The sequence below is a fragment of the Natator depressus genome, chromosome 8 (assembly GCF_965152275.1).
Source record: "Natator depressus isolate rNatDep1 chromosome 8, rNatDep2.hap1, whole genome shotgun sequence".
In the NCBI taxonomy this organism is placed as follows: Eukaryota; Metazoa; Chordata; order Testudines; family Cheloniidae; genus Natator; species Natator depressus.
The window spans coordinates 85,186,481-85,205,406 of NC_134241.1; the positions used below are offsets into that span (position 1 = coordinate 85,186,481).

At 41.0% G+C, this 18,926-nt stretch overlaps 1 protein-coding gene across 2 annotated transcripts in view; it reads left to right on the forward strand.

Moving 5' to 3' along the window:
- Nucleotides 1–18,926, forward strand: part of NEGR1 (neuronal growth regulator 1) — a 583,187-nt gene that overhangs the window by 351,372 nt on the left and 212,889 nt on the right. For both annotated transcript variants that reach the window (XM_074961536.1, XM_074961537.1), the window contains exon 3: nucleotides 6,390–6,515. In XM_074961536.1, coding sequence (XP_074817637.1) covers nucleotides 6,390–6,515 — 126 coding nt within the window. The remainder of the gene's footprint in view (nucleotides 1–6,389; nucleotides 6,516–18,926) is intronic.

Consider the following 18,926-nt stretch of genomic DNA (forward strand, 5'->3'; position numbering starts at 1 on the left):
AGGATCCAAATTTTGCCACTTATACAAATCTCTGCTCCAGCTATTTCCCAAACTGGACACCTATGCTAACATTTATTTTAGTACTGTAGGGTTTGCCTTTGCAGTCTCCTCTCCAAACAGTGGCCAGTACCCAGTTTATAGAATCACAGAAGATTAGGGTTGGAAGAGACCTCAGGAGGTCATCTAGTCCAACCCCCTGCTCAAAGCAGGACTAACATTGACTAAATCATCTCAGCCAGGGCTTTGTCAAGCCGGGCCTTAAAAACCTCTAAGGATGGAGGTCCTACCACCTCCTTAGGTAACCCATTCCAGTGCTTCACCACCCTCCTAGTGAAATAGTGTTTCCTAATATCCAACCTAGACCTCCTCCACTGCAACTTGAAACCATTAATCCTCGTTTTGTCATCTGCCACCACTGAGAACAGCCTAGCTGCATCCTCTTTGGAACCCCACTTCAGGTAGTTGAAGGCTGCTATCTAATCCACTGATCTAGTCTGATCTCCTACATAACATGGGCCATAGAACTTCCCAAAAATAATTCCTAGAGTAGATCTTCTCCTCACTCTTCTCTTCTGCAGACAAAACAAGCCCAGTTCCCTCAGCCTCTCCTCGTAAGCCATGTGCTCCAGCCCCTTGATCATTTTCATTGCCCTCCGCTGGACTTTCTTCATTTTGTCCAATCCTTTCTGTAGTGCGGGGTCCCAAACTGGATGCAATACTCCAGATGTGGCCTCACCAGTGCTGAATAGAGGGGAATAATCACTTCCCTCGATCTGCTGGCAATGTTCCTGCTAATGCAGTTTTGCTTGGCTTGTCAGAGAAATGATGAAATCAGAACTTGATGCTTAATCGACTTAGATCTGCATTTATTCACAGTGACATATGGGTTTTTTAATACCGGAAACTAACCCCTACCTACAATATTTATTTTAAAAATATTTGCAGGTATAAAATTCTGTTCCCGTAAAACTGAATGGAAAATTTCTTCCTCTTTCCATTTGTGATGAGGTATGTGAACCCCAAAGTAGGATAGAAGGAGTTAAGGAGCAGTTTTAGGCCCAAGTGCCCCTGACCCATCACACCTGTAGAGCCTGCTCCAGCTGGAGGAGGAATTTAGAAGAGAACCAGATAGCTCAGAAAGGAGGGGATAGAAGATAGGGTAGAAGAATGGACCTATCCTGGGAGTTCCTGAGTAAGGGTACATCAGGAGTCCTTGCTGCACGGAGTGGGGCTGCAAGTGGTAGCTCTCCCAGGATTTGGGGGAGGGACTAGTTTGTCTTTAAGGGTTAAGGAACCGTTTACTTTATCTTTTCTTTGATTATTTGTGAGACTGTGACCACAGCCTGGAGTTGGAAAGTAAATGGTAGGAAGCGGTTGAGGGAGGCAGCTTTGGAGCACTCCTAGGGGCTTAATATTGCTGCCACTCATAGGGCCCTGGGTTGAAGCCTGATAAAGAGAAAGGGCCTGAGCTCCCATAACCAGCCAGCCGCAAGTGTGGCATAACCTCCCGCACCTTGAAATAAGACATTATAAGTGCTGAAGTAAGGGTGTGAGGCCTTTGGGAACCCAGAATTGGGCAGAAAGCTCCTTTTGGGAGGACATTGGACTTCTGTGCTTTGTTGGGCACTGTTACTCTGGAAAGGGGTGGACTTCAATGATGACCTGACCAGAGGCCGAGTTACTGTCTACTGGAAGAGAGACAGCCACCATGTCTGAGTGACCAATGGCAGGGAACGCTGGGGACAGGGGAGAGTTGTGACACAGGGACCTAACCACTAGGCAATACCACCAATGAGCCCCAGCCCCATCACACCATTTAGCAATAAGTACATTTTGATGACATGCAACTTGTTTAATGAACAAAAATTATACATGCAGAACAATTTAAAGTATTTCAAATGTAGTTACAACCTGTATTACTTCATGAATTCCTCCCCACTCCCATCACCACCACTAAGACCATTTTATCTGCCCAAACTCATTTGTATTCACTCAGGGTGCACTGTGCTGTTTGTGGGGTTTTATTTCTTTATATTTTACTAGTACTATGTTGTGCACACATGGGGGCAGCTTTTGGTTGACTATGTCCATGTGCACATGGCAAAATAACTGGGGCTATCAGTCAGAATGCTTGGTGGAAGTTGGACACGTAGGTCCTAGGCTCAGAGAGACCTACTGTGAAGCCCTTCACATTGTGGAAGAGTATAAACAAAGTGGGCCATCAGTGAGATTGACATAGTCTCCACAGATAAAATCAGCTCCTGAAATAATCCCAATGATGTAAGTAGTTAATAAACTAGAAATGTATGCAGTGTTGTTGCAGCTGTGTTGGTCCCAGGATATTAGATGGTGGGTGAGGTAATATCTTCTGTTGGACCAATTTCTGTTCGTGACAGAGACAAGCTTCTGAGCTAACATAGAGCTCTTTCTTCAAGTCTGGAAAATGTGCTCTGAGTGTCATAGCTAAATACCAGGTGGAACAGATTGTCTGAGGACATTTCCCAGACCTGAAGAAGAGCTCTGTGTAAGCTTGTCTCTCTCAGCAGGAAAAGTTGGTCCAATAAAATATATTACCTCACCCACCTTGTCTCTCTTAACTAGAAATGTCTGTTAAACTTCCATCTTATTTCCGGAGTTGTGTAGACTGAGAAGTAGTGCTTTTCGCATGCAGTGCAGTTTTGAAAAGCGCCGAAGCGTATTTTTTCAAGATGTTATTCTGTATGTCTGTATGTGGTATCTGTAGGCCAGATTCAATAAATGCTCCATCCACTCTCTCTATTCTGGAAGCCTGTACAAGGCTGCAAAATTGACTTGTTTGCATTTTTGCAGCCTTACACAGGCTCTTGTGGCAAAGAAACTGGACTGTGTTATTTTTATTGATTCTTGTCCTGTGCAATTTTTATAGATCTATTTGACCAAACTTACCCTGGTACATATCGTTAAAATAATTTTGAATGGTGCAATTCAAAACATAAAAATCAAATGCTGGTTACTATTCAAAATGTAATAGTTAATCTTATCCTACGTTTGTAATAAATGAGGCTCATAGGGTATTTGTAGCCCAACTAGCTTACGAACATGCTTCTATAAACCAAGGATATTTGGACCCCAGGTCTTGGGTAAAAGAAACATTGTATTGTCTTGATGTACCATACTCCAGGATTCATTTCTTCCTTCCTTTCTCAGTTGTTTATGGGGTAGTTCAGGCTTTCATGTTCAGTTCATACTATGCCTAGCAACAGCTATGGAGAATTATCAGGCTCTGTTTTCCTACGGAGCTGCTGCTAGCAATGTCACATGGCTTCCCCGACCTTTGTTTCTCTCTAGCCTTTGTTTCCCCCTGTCCATCCCAAAACAGGTTCCCCCACGATTGCCTGCCCTAATCAGTTGCTTTTATTGTTTTAGCATGGAACTGCCTTACTCCAAACACTACAGAGAGGGCAGATGCCTGGGGACTTGGACATTACCTTTTTTAGGAATTCTACTTACCTTTCCCATACGGCTTCTTTTAGGATTAAATGGTTAATAATTGTACAGTAATTTGAAATGTAAATCCCTATATCTGCAGTAATTTATTTTTTTTTATTATTAGTTAGTTAGTTAGCTCTTTCATGGTAAATTATGGTCTTAGACAGCCCGACACACATTCTGTCTGAATTCTCAATATTTATAGTCTCTAGCTGATGCAGAATTCAATGTCTGCAAAGAATGGTACACAGTATATAGCAGATGCTGAGTCATTCAAGCAACTTTTCAGCGAGTAAATGACTGTGATAAAAGAATGTTTACAAAATCTAATTGTACAACACAGCCCCAGCTGGTGCTATTGTGGATCCCACTGTTTACAACATAGAAATGTAAAACTGCTCATTTTATTTTTTTTTTTGTGCCCCTCTCCTCTCAAGGAAACATAGAGGCTACCCACTCAAATGCAACTTGGTTTCATTGTCTCTGATGTATGCAGTTTGTGGGGTGGCACTGTCCAAGCCATTTTTAAAAAACATTGAGGGGATAATCATAAACTATTCTTGAATCGGCTATTCTTGGTTGAACTGGGTAAATGGCTGAGAAGAATTTGTGGGCCAGATCATGAATTTGTGGTGCATGTAGTCACAAGCAGAAGGGGATCTATGGGGTACTGTGGCATTCCAGTTTGGCTTTCTTGAAACCCACTAGTAGAGAATTTATATAGGTCCTCTGTGTACTGAGCAGCGGAATAAAATTAAAGGCCATGTTTAAGACCAGAGGTGTGGTCCATTGTTTTAGCCTAAATACCCACTCCCCTAACCTACTTCCATCCTTTGTGGAAGGAAATGTGAAGGGTGACAGCGTTTGACCCCATATGTGTATAGCTATTTTACCACTGTGCACATCAGGTCAGATTTTAGTTTTAACTAAGACCCTTGTGTGTGATTTGGGAAGAGGGATTGGTGAGCTGCATCAGGACCTTTGAGAACCAACAACCCTTACTTGCAAGTGTGCAGGTCAGAGCCATAGGCCCACCCTCCCCCTGAAACCTTTTGGGGATGTGGGGGTAACACTGCGGCTTGTTCTAGTGCAGGGAATGCAAGGGACTACAGTTGTGGCTGACACCTACACTGAATTTAGAAGGCTCCTTGCATCCACCTCAAGTATTATGCACCTACAGAGGTCCAGTCACAATCTATCCCATAATACATATAGAAGAGTGTTAATAACCTGGACTTCACTAGTTGCCAAACCCAATAATCCATATGTAAAAAAATGAGTCTCCCTTCTTAGCAAATATTAAATAATGTTTTGGTGAGGTTCCATACTTAATAACTTATATAGAACACTATAGTATATTTAACAGTACTGTATACAACCATATGAAATACTTTAAACTGCAGTTATCAGAAAAGGAACTTAAAGCATTTTTGGATAGTGTATTCTTGGTCTTTAACAATTGTTTATTCACGCTCTGTTTCATAAAGGGTGTAATAATTAATGAGATTCTAATGTAATTTAAGGTTTCCTTTGCTCTTCCGCTTCAAAAGTAAGGGTTGAAATATCAGGAATTTTTAACTAATATGATCAAACTATTTTGAATGTTTCTGTACCTTAATAATATTTAGGGAATAAACTAAATACTCAAGATCTTCTGAACATTTTCAGTATTTTTTTGTCATTATGAAGGTTGTTGCTACTACAATTTTAATAAAGGAGGTGCCCAGTTAAGACAATAGATTTTGTCCGCAAGAGAGAAGAAATCTGTTTTTCTTCGTAAATATTTTTGTTCAAAAAACTGAAATATTATAATCATATTTTTTTCCTGTAATACAAGCATATGTTTGCATTATGGAACAGTTTTGTTTGAAAACTGCATTTTTGGTACAAAAATGTAGCGATTACTAGAGTTTCATCAAGTTTACTAGAAGATTCCATTATACCAAGGTACAGAATATATCGCTTTTTGCATGTTTGACATTGAGAATGTGGCTGTACTCTAAAAGTGTTTGCAGAAATAGCAATGTGGTGTTCCCTGTTGTTATCTTTCAATGATTTCCATACTAAAAGTGCTTAGTTAATACCTAAAAAAGCACTTCACAAGTGAAAGCTCAGCCTGGATTCCAAAAGTCAACTTTGGTTCTTGTCTTACTGTGCATCATTACCAGTAATAAAGATTCTGCAGGCCAAATGTTACCCTCCCATTGACCCTTGTAAACCTCCATTGTCTTGAAGTTATGCCCTCACTGATGCTTTCAGTTACACTGCTGAAGCCTTATTATATTCTAATTAGTCCTATAAATGGAATTTATTGAACAATTCTGCTTAAGATACAGAAAGGAAAACAAAATCCAGCTCACTCTCTCTTGGCTATATTGGCATTGCAGGACCAACAGTCATAAAAAGCAATAAAAACTTACTTTACTTACTAATGTGAGGAGATATAACTCTAGATACACATAGGCAGCAGATGGAATGAATAGGAAAGTACTATTTTTGCATAATCATTTTTCAGAGAACAATAGCATTTTAATTTAATGTCCATTATGGACTAACATGAGCATGTCCAAATTTTGCCTAAACAAGAGCTACACTGGCAGATTGCTAGGAACCTGAGAGCTATTCCACATTTTCATAAATTGGAGCAGATTGCAGTTGTCCTAGTGTTTAATATGGAGCATCCTGATCCATGGGCGGTACCTTTGTATAAATGATGGAATAGTTGTGGTTAGAAGTAAGCAATTCTGAACAAGGATTTCTTTGCAAAATACCATGAAAACCAATGTAGATAAAAATTATATAAAAAAAAATCCCAAAAGTTTGGACTTCAAGATTATGTTTGACATTGGAGGAAATGAATCACTCTTTTTCAATCTAATGCAAAATTCTTTTTTTTAAAGTTTCTCATTGTTCCATTTCAGTTTCTCCGAAGATATCTCGTATTTCAACTGACATTGTTGTGAATGAAGGAAGCAATGTTACACTTACTTGCTTGGCCAGTGGGAAACCAGAGCCTTCCATTTCTTGGAGACATATCTCTCCATCAGGTAAGCACAAAACCATTTTTAACCCAGAGTTTCTCTCTTTCAGGAAACCCGTCGCCATTCATGCCTTTATAGATTAGGAATTGACACCACTAGTTTTGTGTGCCCAGTTTAGGACAATTGGACCAGATTTTCAGAGAAGGTGATCACCCAAAAACTCTAGTTGAAGTCAGTGAGGGTTGTGGGTGCTCAGCACCTGTTAAACTCAGCCCTTAGACATCGGGTTAAACACACAATTTGAGATACCAAAAATTCAACTTTACTTTTGAAAATCTGGACCTAAGTGACTTGCCTTAGGACACAGGAGAGAGTCAGTGTCAGAGACAAGATGAGAGTTCCTGGCTCGCAGGTTATGCTCATTTCAGCTGACCATAGTAATCTATCAAACATCTCAAAAAACAAAGGAATCTTTCAGACACAGTTCTCTATACCTAAAAAAGAAAGATGAAATTTACATCATGCTGATTTAATATTCTTTAATATTTCACTACCACTGAGCCTTGTGATTATGCTGTTATACAGAATAGTTTATCAAAATAGTTTTAAATTAAAGTATACATGAAAAATTGCAAGCAGACATGATATCTAAAGAAATAATTGTGATTCTGATTCCACACACAGAGTTCTTGTACATTGGCCAAACCGGACAGTCTCTATGTAAAAGAATAAATGGACACAAATCAGACATCAAGAATTATAACATTCAAAAACCAGTCGGAGAACACTTCAATCTCCCTGGTCACTCGATTACAGACCTAAAAGTCGCAATATTACAACAACAAAAATTCAAAAACAGACTCCAATGAGAGACTGCTGAATTGGAATTAATTTGCAAACTGGACACCATTAAATTAGGCTTGAATAAAGACTGGGAGTGGATGGGTCATTACACAAAGTAAAACTATTTCCCCATGCTTATTCTTCCCCACCCCACACTGTTATTCTCACCTTCTTGTCAACTGTTGGAAATGGGCCATCCTGATTATCACTACAAAAGTTTTTTTTTTCTCCTGCTGATAATAGCTCACATAATTAATCACTCTCATTATAGTGTGTATGGCAACACCCATTTTTTCATATTCTCTGTGTGTATATATATATGTATCTTCCTACTGTATTTTCCACTACATGCGTCCGATGAAGTGGGTTTTAGCCCACGAAAGCTTATGCTCACATAAATTTGTTAGTCTCTAAGGTGCCACAAGGACTCCTCGTTCTTTTTGCTGATACAGACTAACACAGCTACCACTCTGAAAAGAGTTCTTTTTATATTTTTTAAGCAATTTTTGTATGTGACTAACAGAGTTAAACTGTTTTAAGTATGATAGAAAAAAATATTCTTTGGGGGCCTCTCTATATTCCCACTGATGCCAAGAGCACCTTATTGCAAGTTGTGTTCATTGAGGAGTGCTCAAGTACACTAACTCCTTCAAGCTTTCAGTGCCTGAGGCTGTATAAGGGAGTTCCACTCCTCAGCTGTTTCAGTTCCTGTCTCTCTCTGCTGCTGACTGGTGAAGGAACTTCACTTCCGTGTTGCAGAGCTTTGGCTCTGACAATCCTCCGTGTTTTATGTCTAGCAGGATTGCCCTCCACTGCCAGATGAAAGTGGTACACAGCATTGGTGCTGGATCTGGAATGTTTTTATGTGGATATTTTTATATATTTTAAACATAAAGGGTCTGTTCTACTCTCTCACTCATTTCAAAGAACTTTTCTGAAAACCATTGAGTTGTTTGGGAGTATGCTATCACTGAATGTCACATTACTGGAGTATAAAAAGAAAAGGAGTACTTGTGGCACCTTAGAGACTAATACATTTATTTGAGCATAAGCTTTCGTGAGCTACAGCTCACTTCATCGGAGCTGTAGCTCACGAAAGCATATGCTCAAATAAATTGGTTAGTCTCTAAGGTGCCACAAGTACTCCTTTTCTTTTTGCGAATACAGACTAACATGGCTGCTACTCTGAAACCTGTCATTACTGGAGTATAAGACTGATGTAATGATTGTTCTGTAACTAAAATATTATGTTTCCTTTTATTTACTTCCACATTAATTATTTAGTCTGAAAGGTTGCTGGAGAGATCACATTACTTGGCATTACATCTGATTGCTTAGTCAAATGTTTGGATACTTTTCATTTAGAATGGATAAATGAATGTGTTCCTACACTGACCAGAGTAATGGCAATTAATTACTGTATGTGGTAGAACATAGCATAGTGTGCCTAAAAGTGAGTCTGAGCAGTAGTTTGCTTTACAAAACAAGATTTGAAAAAGTTACTATTGGCCTTTAAAACAATGACAATGAAAACTATTTCAAGTGACTACTAATAAACTAGAAAATATCAGTTGCATCATAAAGATGGTTTATAACTAAATGTCAATCAAAATAGTATCAGAAACCTTGGGGAGACTTTAGAATGGTAGCTTTATATATGAAGTTGCTTTAAATATGAACTCCCTAGGGTTCCCTGAAAAAATGAATTACATTAGCTGAACCCTACTGCCATCTTGCTAATGTCTCATAAGTGCTTCTAATTGGTATTTTTTATTTTAGATACAATCCCTTGCAACCCCACTGGCTCAGCTATTTATCTTTTCAAGAGAGGAGCAGTGCTTTGGTTGTGTTTTAGTTAAAACTTGTCACATAGATTTTAATTTTACATTCTAAGTCAACTTCTTTATTGCCATTTGAGTTTTGGTTAACCTTGCCTGTTTAAGAGGAATCAGGAGTGAACAATGTTCAGAAAAAATAATTCCTCAGAATAGGCAAGGTTAACCAAGCCCCAAATGGCAATAAAGAGGTTGACTAATTACTGCTTACTGCAATGTAACTTGCATGCTCTCTGTAATTCATTTAACTGGATAAAATGTATTTTCTAAACTACCAATAGTCAAATACAGACAAAAGCTCTGAAAAAATAATAATAAACATGTAACTATGTAGTCTATACAGTATAATAGTATTAAAATATATATCAGTAAATATTATTGTTAGAGCTACCTCCCTCCAGTTATAGCATATTTGTGTTCGCAATCAAAATTTGGGTCATGAGCTTGTGTGCAGCCAGAGACTTGGAGGGCAGCAGAACCAGTGCACTCAGTCCATGTGGGAGGGAATACACTGGATTGCTTGTGAAAGACTCTTGCTTGTCTTTCTAAAATATAACTTCTAGATGAGCTAGAACATATGGACTTGATGAAATTTTATGGCTCGTGTGACACAGAAGGTCATCCTAGAGATCATTATAGTCCCTTTTGGCCACACAATCTATAAGTCTTTTAGCCAAGTAGTGTTAATGGTTTCTGGAAGGAGAAGCGTCCAGACCATTCTTGTTCATTGCATATTATCCACAAGGTATTGCTCCCTTGTTAGGCTAGGTTAGTTCTCATGCTGTTGCTTGGACAGCACAGAGGACACCAAATGCATTATGTTCCTCTATGATGTTCTGACCTGAGCCAAAATTGGTGCGTTATGGGATAGGATACCTGTAAGGCACAGGTGTCTGTTAACACTGTCCAGCCATCATGTTTTAGGTCTTCCAGGGGGGTCTTTTCCATTCTGCTTTCATTGGGTCAAAGTCAAAGATGATTCTCTCAGGGAAGCTGGAACATGTTTGGAGCAGATGACTTTAGAACCTTAGGGAGTGTAGACTAATCATTTGAGAAAGCAATACCAGTTTAGTTAGGAGGGGTATCTTGTCTTTCAGCTTGAATTTTGTGCCAGTTGATGTTTTCAGTCATTTTGAGATGGTGTCCAACTTCTTTTCAATCTTGACAGCATGGTGCTTGTCCCATAGGTCAGAATACTTATCACTGAAACATTAAAGCTCTTTAGCACCGAAGCGTCATATTGCTATTTACCAGTGTGTTCAATTTGTGAAAGACATTCCTGATGAGGTACTGATAACATATGCAGTGCAGGCTTCAGGTTCTTACTTGCTGCTACTCATGTTATTGACAACAGAGCCGAGGTAGGTGAAATCACCAATAGTCATGACTGGATGATCACCCACAAAGATGCTAGAGTCCTCAGTGTGTTTGAAATTGCCACCGGGAATAATTTTGGTTTTACATCAACTAAATTTTGGGCTGACTTTTCCACTGAGCTTTCCTGGGCTTTAAGTGTCATAACCAGCTCATCCATTGACTCAGCAACCAGCACTACATCTTTGGCAAAACTGAAGTCAGTACGGTTCTTAACATCAAGGTATATACCTAAAATGCATTTACTTGGTGTCATAAATATAAAGGGAAGGGTAACCACCTTTCTGTATACAGAACTATAAAATCCCTCCTGGCCAGAGGCAAAACTCTTTCACCTGTAAAGGGTTAAGAAGCTAGGATAACCTCGCTGGCACCTGACCAGAATGACCAATGAGGAGACAAGATACTTTCAAAGCTGGAGGGGGGGGGCACTTGAATTCTCATACCTTCTTGATAAGCTGGTGCACTGTGAAGATTTGCTTCATCATTAAATGACCAGGAGTGAAGCCAGCTTGAACTGATCTTTTCTTTCTTCTTAAGATATCAGTAGCTCAGGCCAACTAGATGGAAGCAAAAACTTTCCCTAGGATGGATAGAAGAGTAATGCTGTGATAGTAAAATCAGTCTTTGTGCTGCCAGTAATGTCTTTTTGTCATTTGGACAGGTTCTCCAGATTACATTGAATACTGTCTGCCACAAAAGAATATGTGGTCCAGTGTATTTTAACAGTTCTGCCAGAATTCCACATATTCCTGTCACCATATGTCCCTTAAGCTCCCTTGGAGCTAAATGAAGACTAGAATACTTCTTCAAATGATTTTCCAGTGTTGAAGTGCATGTGCCCTATGTGTGCAAGATGGGATGTTTTTTGAATAAGAGTGTCCATTAGGGCAATACCTGTGCCCTTGCCACTTACTCTTCCCGTAGTCAAGAGTATAAGGGGTGGATCAGCTGTAACCTCCATTCAGTTCCATTCAGCAGATGGCTGAGACAGAACCATGTAGTGTCTGTGTCCCTTGCTCTGCATAAGATGGCTGATGCTGATCTACAGTTTTCGTTGCCCATTTGCATATATTCAAAACAAAACCAAACCTCTTAGACTTAGATTAGAATCATAGAATCATAGAATCATAGAATATCAGGGTTGGCAGGGACCCCAGAAGGTCATCTAGTCCAACCCCCTGCTCAAAGCAGGACCAATTCCCAGTTAAATCATCCCAGCCAGGGCTTTGTCAAGCCTGACCTTAAAAACCTCTAAGGAAGGAGATTCTACCACCTCCCTAGGTAACGCATTCCAGTGTTTCACCACCCTCTTGTGAAAAAGTTTTTCCTAATATCCAATCTAAACCTCCCCCATTGCAACTTGAGACCATTACTCCTCGTTCTGTCATCTGCTACCATTGAGAACAGTCTAGAGCCATCCTCTTTGGAACCCCCTTTCAGGTAGTTGAAAGCAGCTATCAAATCCCCCCTCATTCTTCTCTTCTGCAGACTAAACAATCCCAGCTCCCTCAGCCTCTCCTCATAAGTCATGTGCTCTAGACCCCTAATCATTTTTGTTGCCCTTCGCTGGACTCTCTCCAATTTATCCACATCCTTCTTGTAGTGTGGGGCCCAAAACTGGACACAGTACTCCAGATGAGGCCTCACCAGTGTCGAATAGAGGGGAACGATCACGTCCCTCGATCTGCTCGCTATGCCCCTACCTATACATCCCAAAATGCCATTGGCCTTCTTGGCAACAAGGGCACACTGCTGACTCATATCCAGCTTCTCGTCCACTGTCACCCCTAGGTCCTTTTCCGCAGAACTGCTGCCTAGCCATTCGGTCCCTAGTCTGTAGCGGTGCATTGGATTCTTCCATCCTAAGTGCAGGACCCTGCACTTATCCTTATTGAACCTCATCAGATTTCTTTTGGCCCAATCCTCCAATTTGTCTAGGTCCTTCTGTATCCTATCCCTCCCCTCCAGTGTATCTACCACTCCTCCCAGTTTAGTATCATCTGCAAATTTGCTGAGAGTGCAATCCACACCATCCTCCAGATCATTTATGAAGATATTGAACAAAACCGGCCCCAGGACGGACCCCTGATAGGTTTTCCTGTATAGGGGTTTAACCCTTCCCCGCCCCCCATGCATGGAACACCTTGTAGAAGGATCTGCCCTGTACAGTAATTCAAAATAGCCAGCACCAAATCACTGTGGTTTAAGTTTTCCCCTCTTGTGATGAGGCAATACCTGTGAATGATGGCTATGCTCAATGCCTATTGTGCCTGGGAGAGGGATGTGCTCCAGAGCATGGTTAGATTTGCAAGTCCTTCTCTGAAAGAACCCAGAAAGTAATGGAGGCAAAACTGAAACTTTTTCTCCTTGAAAAGTCCATGCAAGCAATATCAAACCTTGGCAGACCATCCAAGGAGCTCCAGCTACTGGGTCCACCTCAAGCATCAACTGCCCTGGTGACATGACTCCGGGTTCCCAGAAGACCTCTCATGAGCCCCATTCATCAGGCACCTCAGTGATGACTTCAGACTGGGGTCATAAGGAGTCCCGCTCTGATGTGTCTGCACCAAATCCCAAACTGGCACAATGGTCTCTACACACAACAAGGACTGTGCTGCCTCCATTAACGATAATAGGTGCTGACTACTATATCAAAGCCTCAAGCACTGTCTGTGTCTGCACCGAAAGCTCCAGCACAGTTTCCCCATACCAAGAACCACTGCTTCAGCTCCCACCACTGCCTTGGTACTGACCAAATTCTTACCCAGGCTAGTTTGAGAGCTCTCTTCAGTGGCACCAATGCACTCCATAGCAACCTGAGACGTTTCATTCTGACCATTTCTGGACTCATCGCTCACTAAAAGGCTGCAGGAAGTTAACCATTCCTGGCACTAAAAGGCTGCAGGAAGAAACCATTCCTGACACCGACACCACACAGAGAACACTGGATAGAACTGAGACTCTGCTAGACTCAGAGTCTAACACCTCTGCTAGAAGAGGTGTATTTCTCTGTCTCCCCAGAAGAGTAGGAACAAAGCAGACATTCCTCACAAGAACATGCCCTTTCACTGTCTTGGGTAGCTCAGTGTGAGTCTTGCAGAGATTTGAGAGAGGAATCCTTGAAGGATACCAGACCATCCAGGACCCACAGGGAACCCCCTACCTGCTGCCCATCCATATGTCCCTGTTCTCACTACCCTAATTAACCATGGTCATACTGATTTCCCTGGGTGATCAATCCATGTGGTATGAAACCTGCATTTTCAATTGCATCCAGAGCCAGATTCCCCCCTACACACAATGAATAGGTAGAATGTAAAGAAATAAAAAGCGATGGAATGGATAAGACAGAGTCCGTCTGGGCAAAAATTACATTGGGGAAGAAAACTATTAGAGCCTCCCCTGGGATAGTGCTTGGGGTGTGCTATAGACCGCCAGGATCTAATTTGGATATGGATAGAGCCCTTTTTACTGTTTTTAATAAAGTAAATACTAATGGAAACTGTGTGATCATGGGAGACTTTAACTTCCCAGATATAGACTGGAGGACGAGTGCTGGTAATAATAGTAGGGCTCAGATTTTCCTAGATGTGATAGCTGATGGATTCCTTCATCAAGTAGTTGCTGAACCAACTAGAGGGGATGCCATTTTAGATTTGGTTTTGGTGAGTAGTGAGGACCTCATAGAAGAAATGGTTGTAGGGGATAATCTTGGCTCAAGCGATCATGAGTTAATTCAATTCAAACTGAACGGAAGGATTAACAAAAATAAATCTGCAACTAGGGTTTTTTATTTCAAAAGGGCTGACTTTCAAAAATTAAGGAAATTAGTTAGGGAAGTGGATTGGACTGAATAATTTATGGATCTAAAGGTAGAGGAGGCCTGGGATTATTTTAAATCAAAGCTGCAGAAGCTATGGGAAGCATCCCAAGAAAGGGGAAAAAAATCATAGGCAGGAGTTGTAGACCAAGCTGGATGAGCAAGCATCTCAGAGAGGTGATTAAGAAAAAGCAGAAAGCATACAGAGTGGAGTGGAAGAAGGGAGGGATCAGCAAGGAAAGCTACCTTATTGAGGTCAGAACGTGTAGAGATAAAGTGAGACAGGCTAAAAGTCAAATAGAGTTGGACCTTGCAAAGGGAAATAAAACCAATAGTAAAAGGTTCTATAGCCATATAAATAAGAAGAAAACAAAGAAAGAAGAAGTGGGACCACTAAACACTGAGGATGGAGTGGAGGTCAAGGATAATCTAGGCATGGCCCAATATCTAAACAAATACTTTGCCTCAGTCTTTAATAAGACTAAAGAGGATCTTAGGGATAATGGTAACATGACAAATGGGAATGAGGATATGGAAGTAGATATTACCATATCTGAGGTAGAAGTGAAACTCAAACAACTTAATGGGACTAAATCGGGGGGCCCAGATAATCTTCATCCAAGAATATTAAAGGAATTGACGCATGAAATTGCAAGCCCATTAGCAAGAATTTTTAATGAATCTGTAAACTCAGGGGTTGAACTGTATGATTGGAGAATTGCTAACATAGTTCCTGTTTTTAAGAAAGGGAAAAAAAGTGATCTGGGTAACTATAGGCCTGTTAGTTTGACATCTGTAGTATGCAAGGTCTTTGAAAAAATTTTGAAGGAGAAGGTAGTTAAGGACATTGAAGTCAGTGGTAAATGGGACAAAATACAACATGGTTTTACAAAACGTAGATCGTGCCTGTCAAAGTTTGACTCAGGCTCACAATTTATCAGACCACTCTGTTTTATTAGCAAAGCTGCTCTGCTAATACATTTAGAAGTGAGCCCCCCGAGTGGGGCTTGTGTCTCTTAATTTATACATTTTTTTGGAGAACAAGTTACAGAGAAATTACAGACAAAAGAAGAAAAAGATTTTAGTCACCACCCTTCGAGATCCCTGAGACCAGTCACGTATCTTCAATTACCTGCCACCCTTAACAATCTCCTTTAACAGCTTCCAGTTAACTTAACTAATTGCCCTTCACACCTTCCATTCTGATGCCTGCTTCTTAGACGTGCTGGCTCTATCTTAATTGCTTCTCCATTCAAAAGCTAACTGTCCCTACATGTGCTCCCTCAGATACTTTGTAACATGTTTTGGCATGCCCTCTCATATACAATGTATCCAGCATGTCCCCTTATACAACCTTATACTTATACAATGTTATACTTCCACATGCCAAACTAACCTGATCTCCTTCTTTGAGAAAGTAACAGATTTTTTAGACAAAGGAAACGCAGTGGATCTAATTTACCTAGATTTCAGTAAGGCGTTTGATACCGTGCCACATGGAGAATTATTAGTTAAATTGGATAAGATGGGGATCAATAGGAAAATTGAAAGGTGGATAAGGAATTGGTTAAAGGGGAGAATACAACGGGTCCTACTGAAAGGTGAACTGTCGGGCTGGAGGGAGATTACCAGTGGAGTTCCTCAAGGATCGGTTTTGGGACCAATCTTATTGAACCTTTTTATTACTGACCTCGGCACAAAAAGTGGGAGTGTTCTAATAAAGTCTGTGGATGATACAAAGCTGGGAGGTATTGCCAATTTAGAGAAGGACAGGGATATCCTACAGGAGGATCTGGATGACCTTGTAAACTGGAGTAATAGTAGTAGGATGAAATTTAATAGTGAGAAGTGTAAGGTCATGCATTTAGGGATTAACAACAAGAATTTTAGTTATAAGCTGGGGACACATCAATTAGAAGTAACGGAGGAGGAGAAGGACCTTGGAGTATTGGTTGATCATAGGATGACTATGAGCCGCCAATGTGATATGGCCGTGAAAAAAGCTAATGCAGTCTTGGGATGCATCAGGCGAGGTATTTCCAGTAGGGATAAGGAGGTTTTAGTACCATTATACAAGGCACTGGTGAGACCTCACCTGGAATACTGTGTGCAGTTCTGGTCTCCTATGTTTAAGAAGGATGAATTCAAACTGGAACAGGTACAGAGAAGGACTACTAGGATGATACGAGGAATGGAAAACTTGTCTAATGAAAGGAGCTTGGCTTGTTTAGCCTAACTAAAAGAAGGTTGAGGGGACATATGATTGCTCTCTATAAATATATCAGAGGGATGAATACCGGAGAGGGAGAGGAATTATTTAAGCTCAGTACCAATGTGGACACAAGAACAAATGGATATAAACTGGTCATTGGGAAGTTTAGACTTGAAATTAGACGAAGGTTTCTAACCATCAGAGGAGTGAAGTTTTGCAGTAGCCTTCCAAGGGAAGCAGTGGGGGCAAAAGATCTATCTGGCTTTAAGATTAAACTTGATAAGTTTATGGAGGAGATGGTATGATGGGATAACATGGTTTTGGTAATTAAATATCCATGGTAAATAGGCCCAATGGCCTGTGATGGGATATTAGATGGGGTGGGATCTGAGTTACCCAGGAAAGAATTTTCTGTAGTATCTGGCTGGTGAATCTTGCCCATATGCTCAGGGTTTAGCTGATCGCCATATTTGGGGTCGGAAAGGAATTTTCCTCCAGGGCAGATTGGAAGAGGCCCTGGAGGTTTTTCGCCTTCCTCTGTAGCATGGGGAACGGGTCACTTGCTGGAGGATTCTCTGCTCCTTGAAGTCTTTAAACCACGATTTGAGGACTTCAGTAGCTCAGACATAGGTGAGAGGTTTTTTGCAGGAGTGGTGGGTGAAATTCTGTGGCCTGCGTTGTGCAGGCAGTCAGACTAGATGATCATAATGGTCCCTTCTGACCTAAATATCTATGAATACAGAGGTCCCATTTTCTTAAGCTCCTCTCCTACCCCGTCCTCTACTAATGGAGGGTGAGGAGGAATATAATGGTGATGATTGCTCTTCTGATCCACAGCATCAGCTATCTGCCACCATCTCATCTTCCTCCCCAGTTGTAGTCATTATTCCTCCTCCAGGGCTTATGGATAAAACAAAAGTCTTTCAGGACTTGCTAAAAAGAATGGTGGAGATACTGGATATCCCACTAGATCCCATACAAGAGAAGCTCAGGATATTCTGCAACATTCTACTTTTAGTGTCTAGCTGTGGCCATCAGTTATGGACTGCTTGAACCTGCCAAAGTGATCTGGCATACTTCTGGCTCAATTCTAGCAATTTCTAAAAGAGCTAACAGAAGATACCAAGAAGATGCCAAGTATCCACTAAGGGTTTTGAATATTTTTATCAATATCTGATACCCTGATTATTCAAGCAGCTCAGGAAAAAATCAAGGCAACAAGGTCAGCATAAATCTATCCTTTAGGAGAAAGATCCAAAGAATCTTTGGGAGGAAAATATATTCTTCAGTGAGCCTCCAGATGAGAGTAATGAACTATCAAGTGCTACTTTCAAAATACAACTTCCTCCTTGGGACAGACTTTTTAGTGAGGCTTCTGAAGCAGAAGCGTCAGCATAAGAAATAAAGATCTCTCATGGCTGAAGCCAGGCTGACTGCTCAAGTGGCATCACGAGCTGCACTAGGTGCCTCTGATATTGTGGGTAGGACAATGGCTATTGCTGTAGCTATGAAGAGATCTTTCTAGCTGCAGGCATTAGGATTCCCTAAAGAGATCCAAGTTCCAGTTGAAGGCAACAAGCTATTTAATACCTCCATATGCTCAAAGACTCTAGGACAACTCTAAGATCCTTGAGCCTGTTTGCCTAAGTCCCAAAGAGAAAATGCCAGAGACAAGAGTCTTTCTACAGACAGAGATGACAACATCCCTATTATCAGCAACAGTGGTCCTCCAAGCCCCCAAGCAGGAGACAGCAATTTCATTGGTGGTAGCCCTTTCTGTTGTCTTCTCTGCCCCACATTCTGGGGCTTCTAGAAAGAACCTGTTTTGAGGTGCATGTTTGGAGCCTGACTGGAGCACCTTTGGATCCTCTTCCATTCAACCCATCCACTGGCAACTGCTTTCCTCCTCCAGGAGACATGGACTGGAATAACCTCGGACTGCTAGGTCCTCAAAATAGTCAGCATAGGGTACCCCACCCCAGTTTCAAGCTGTGGAAGCCCACCTTCTCCATCCCTTTTCAAGGATCTTTGTCATGAGACACTGTTGAAGCATCTGGTAGATTCCCTTATACAGCTGGGAGCAGTGGAATAAGTTCAGGAGCAAAGGAGTTCAGGAGCAAAGGATTTTATTCCCACTATTTCCTAGTCCCAAAGAAGAAAATGGGGCCCATAGATATCTCAAGGCCTTCATCCATTGTTTCAAATTCCAGATAGTTACCCTAGTCTCCATAATCCCTTCCTTGGATCTTGTGGTTAGTTTGTGGCTCTCAACTTACAAAACACATACTGCCACCTTTCAGTATACCCAGTTCACAGGAAGTACCTGAGATTCTTAGCTCACAAATCTCACTGTCAGTACAGAGTCCTACACTTTAGCTTCATAAGTCTTC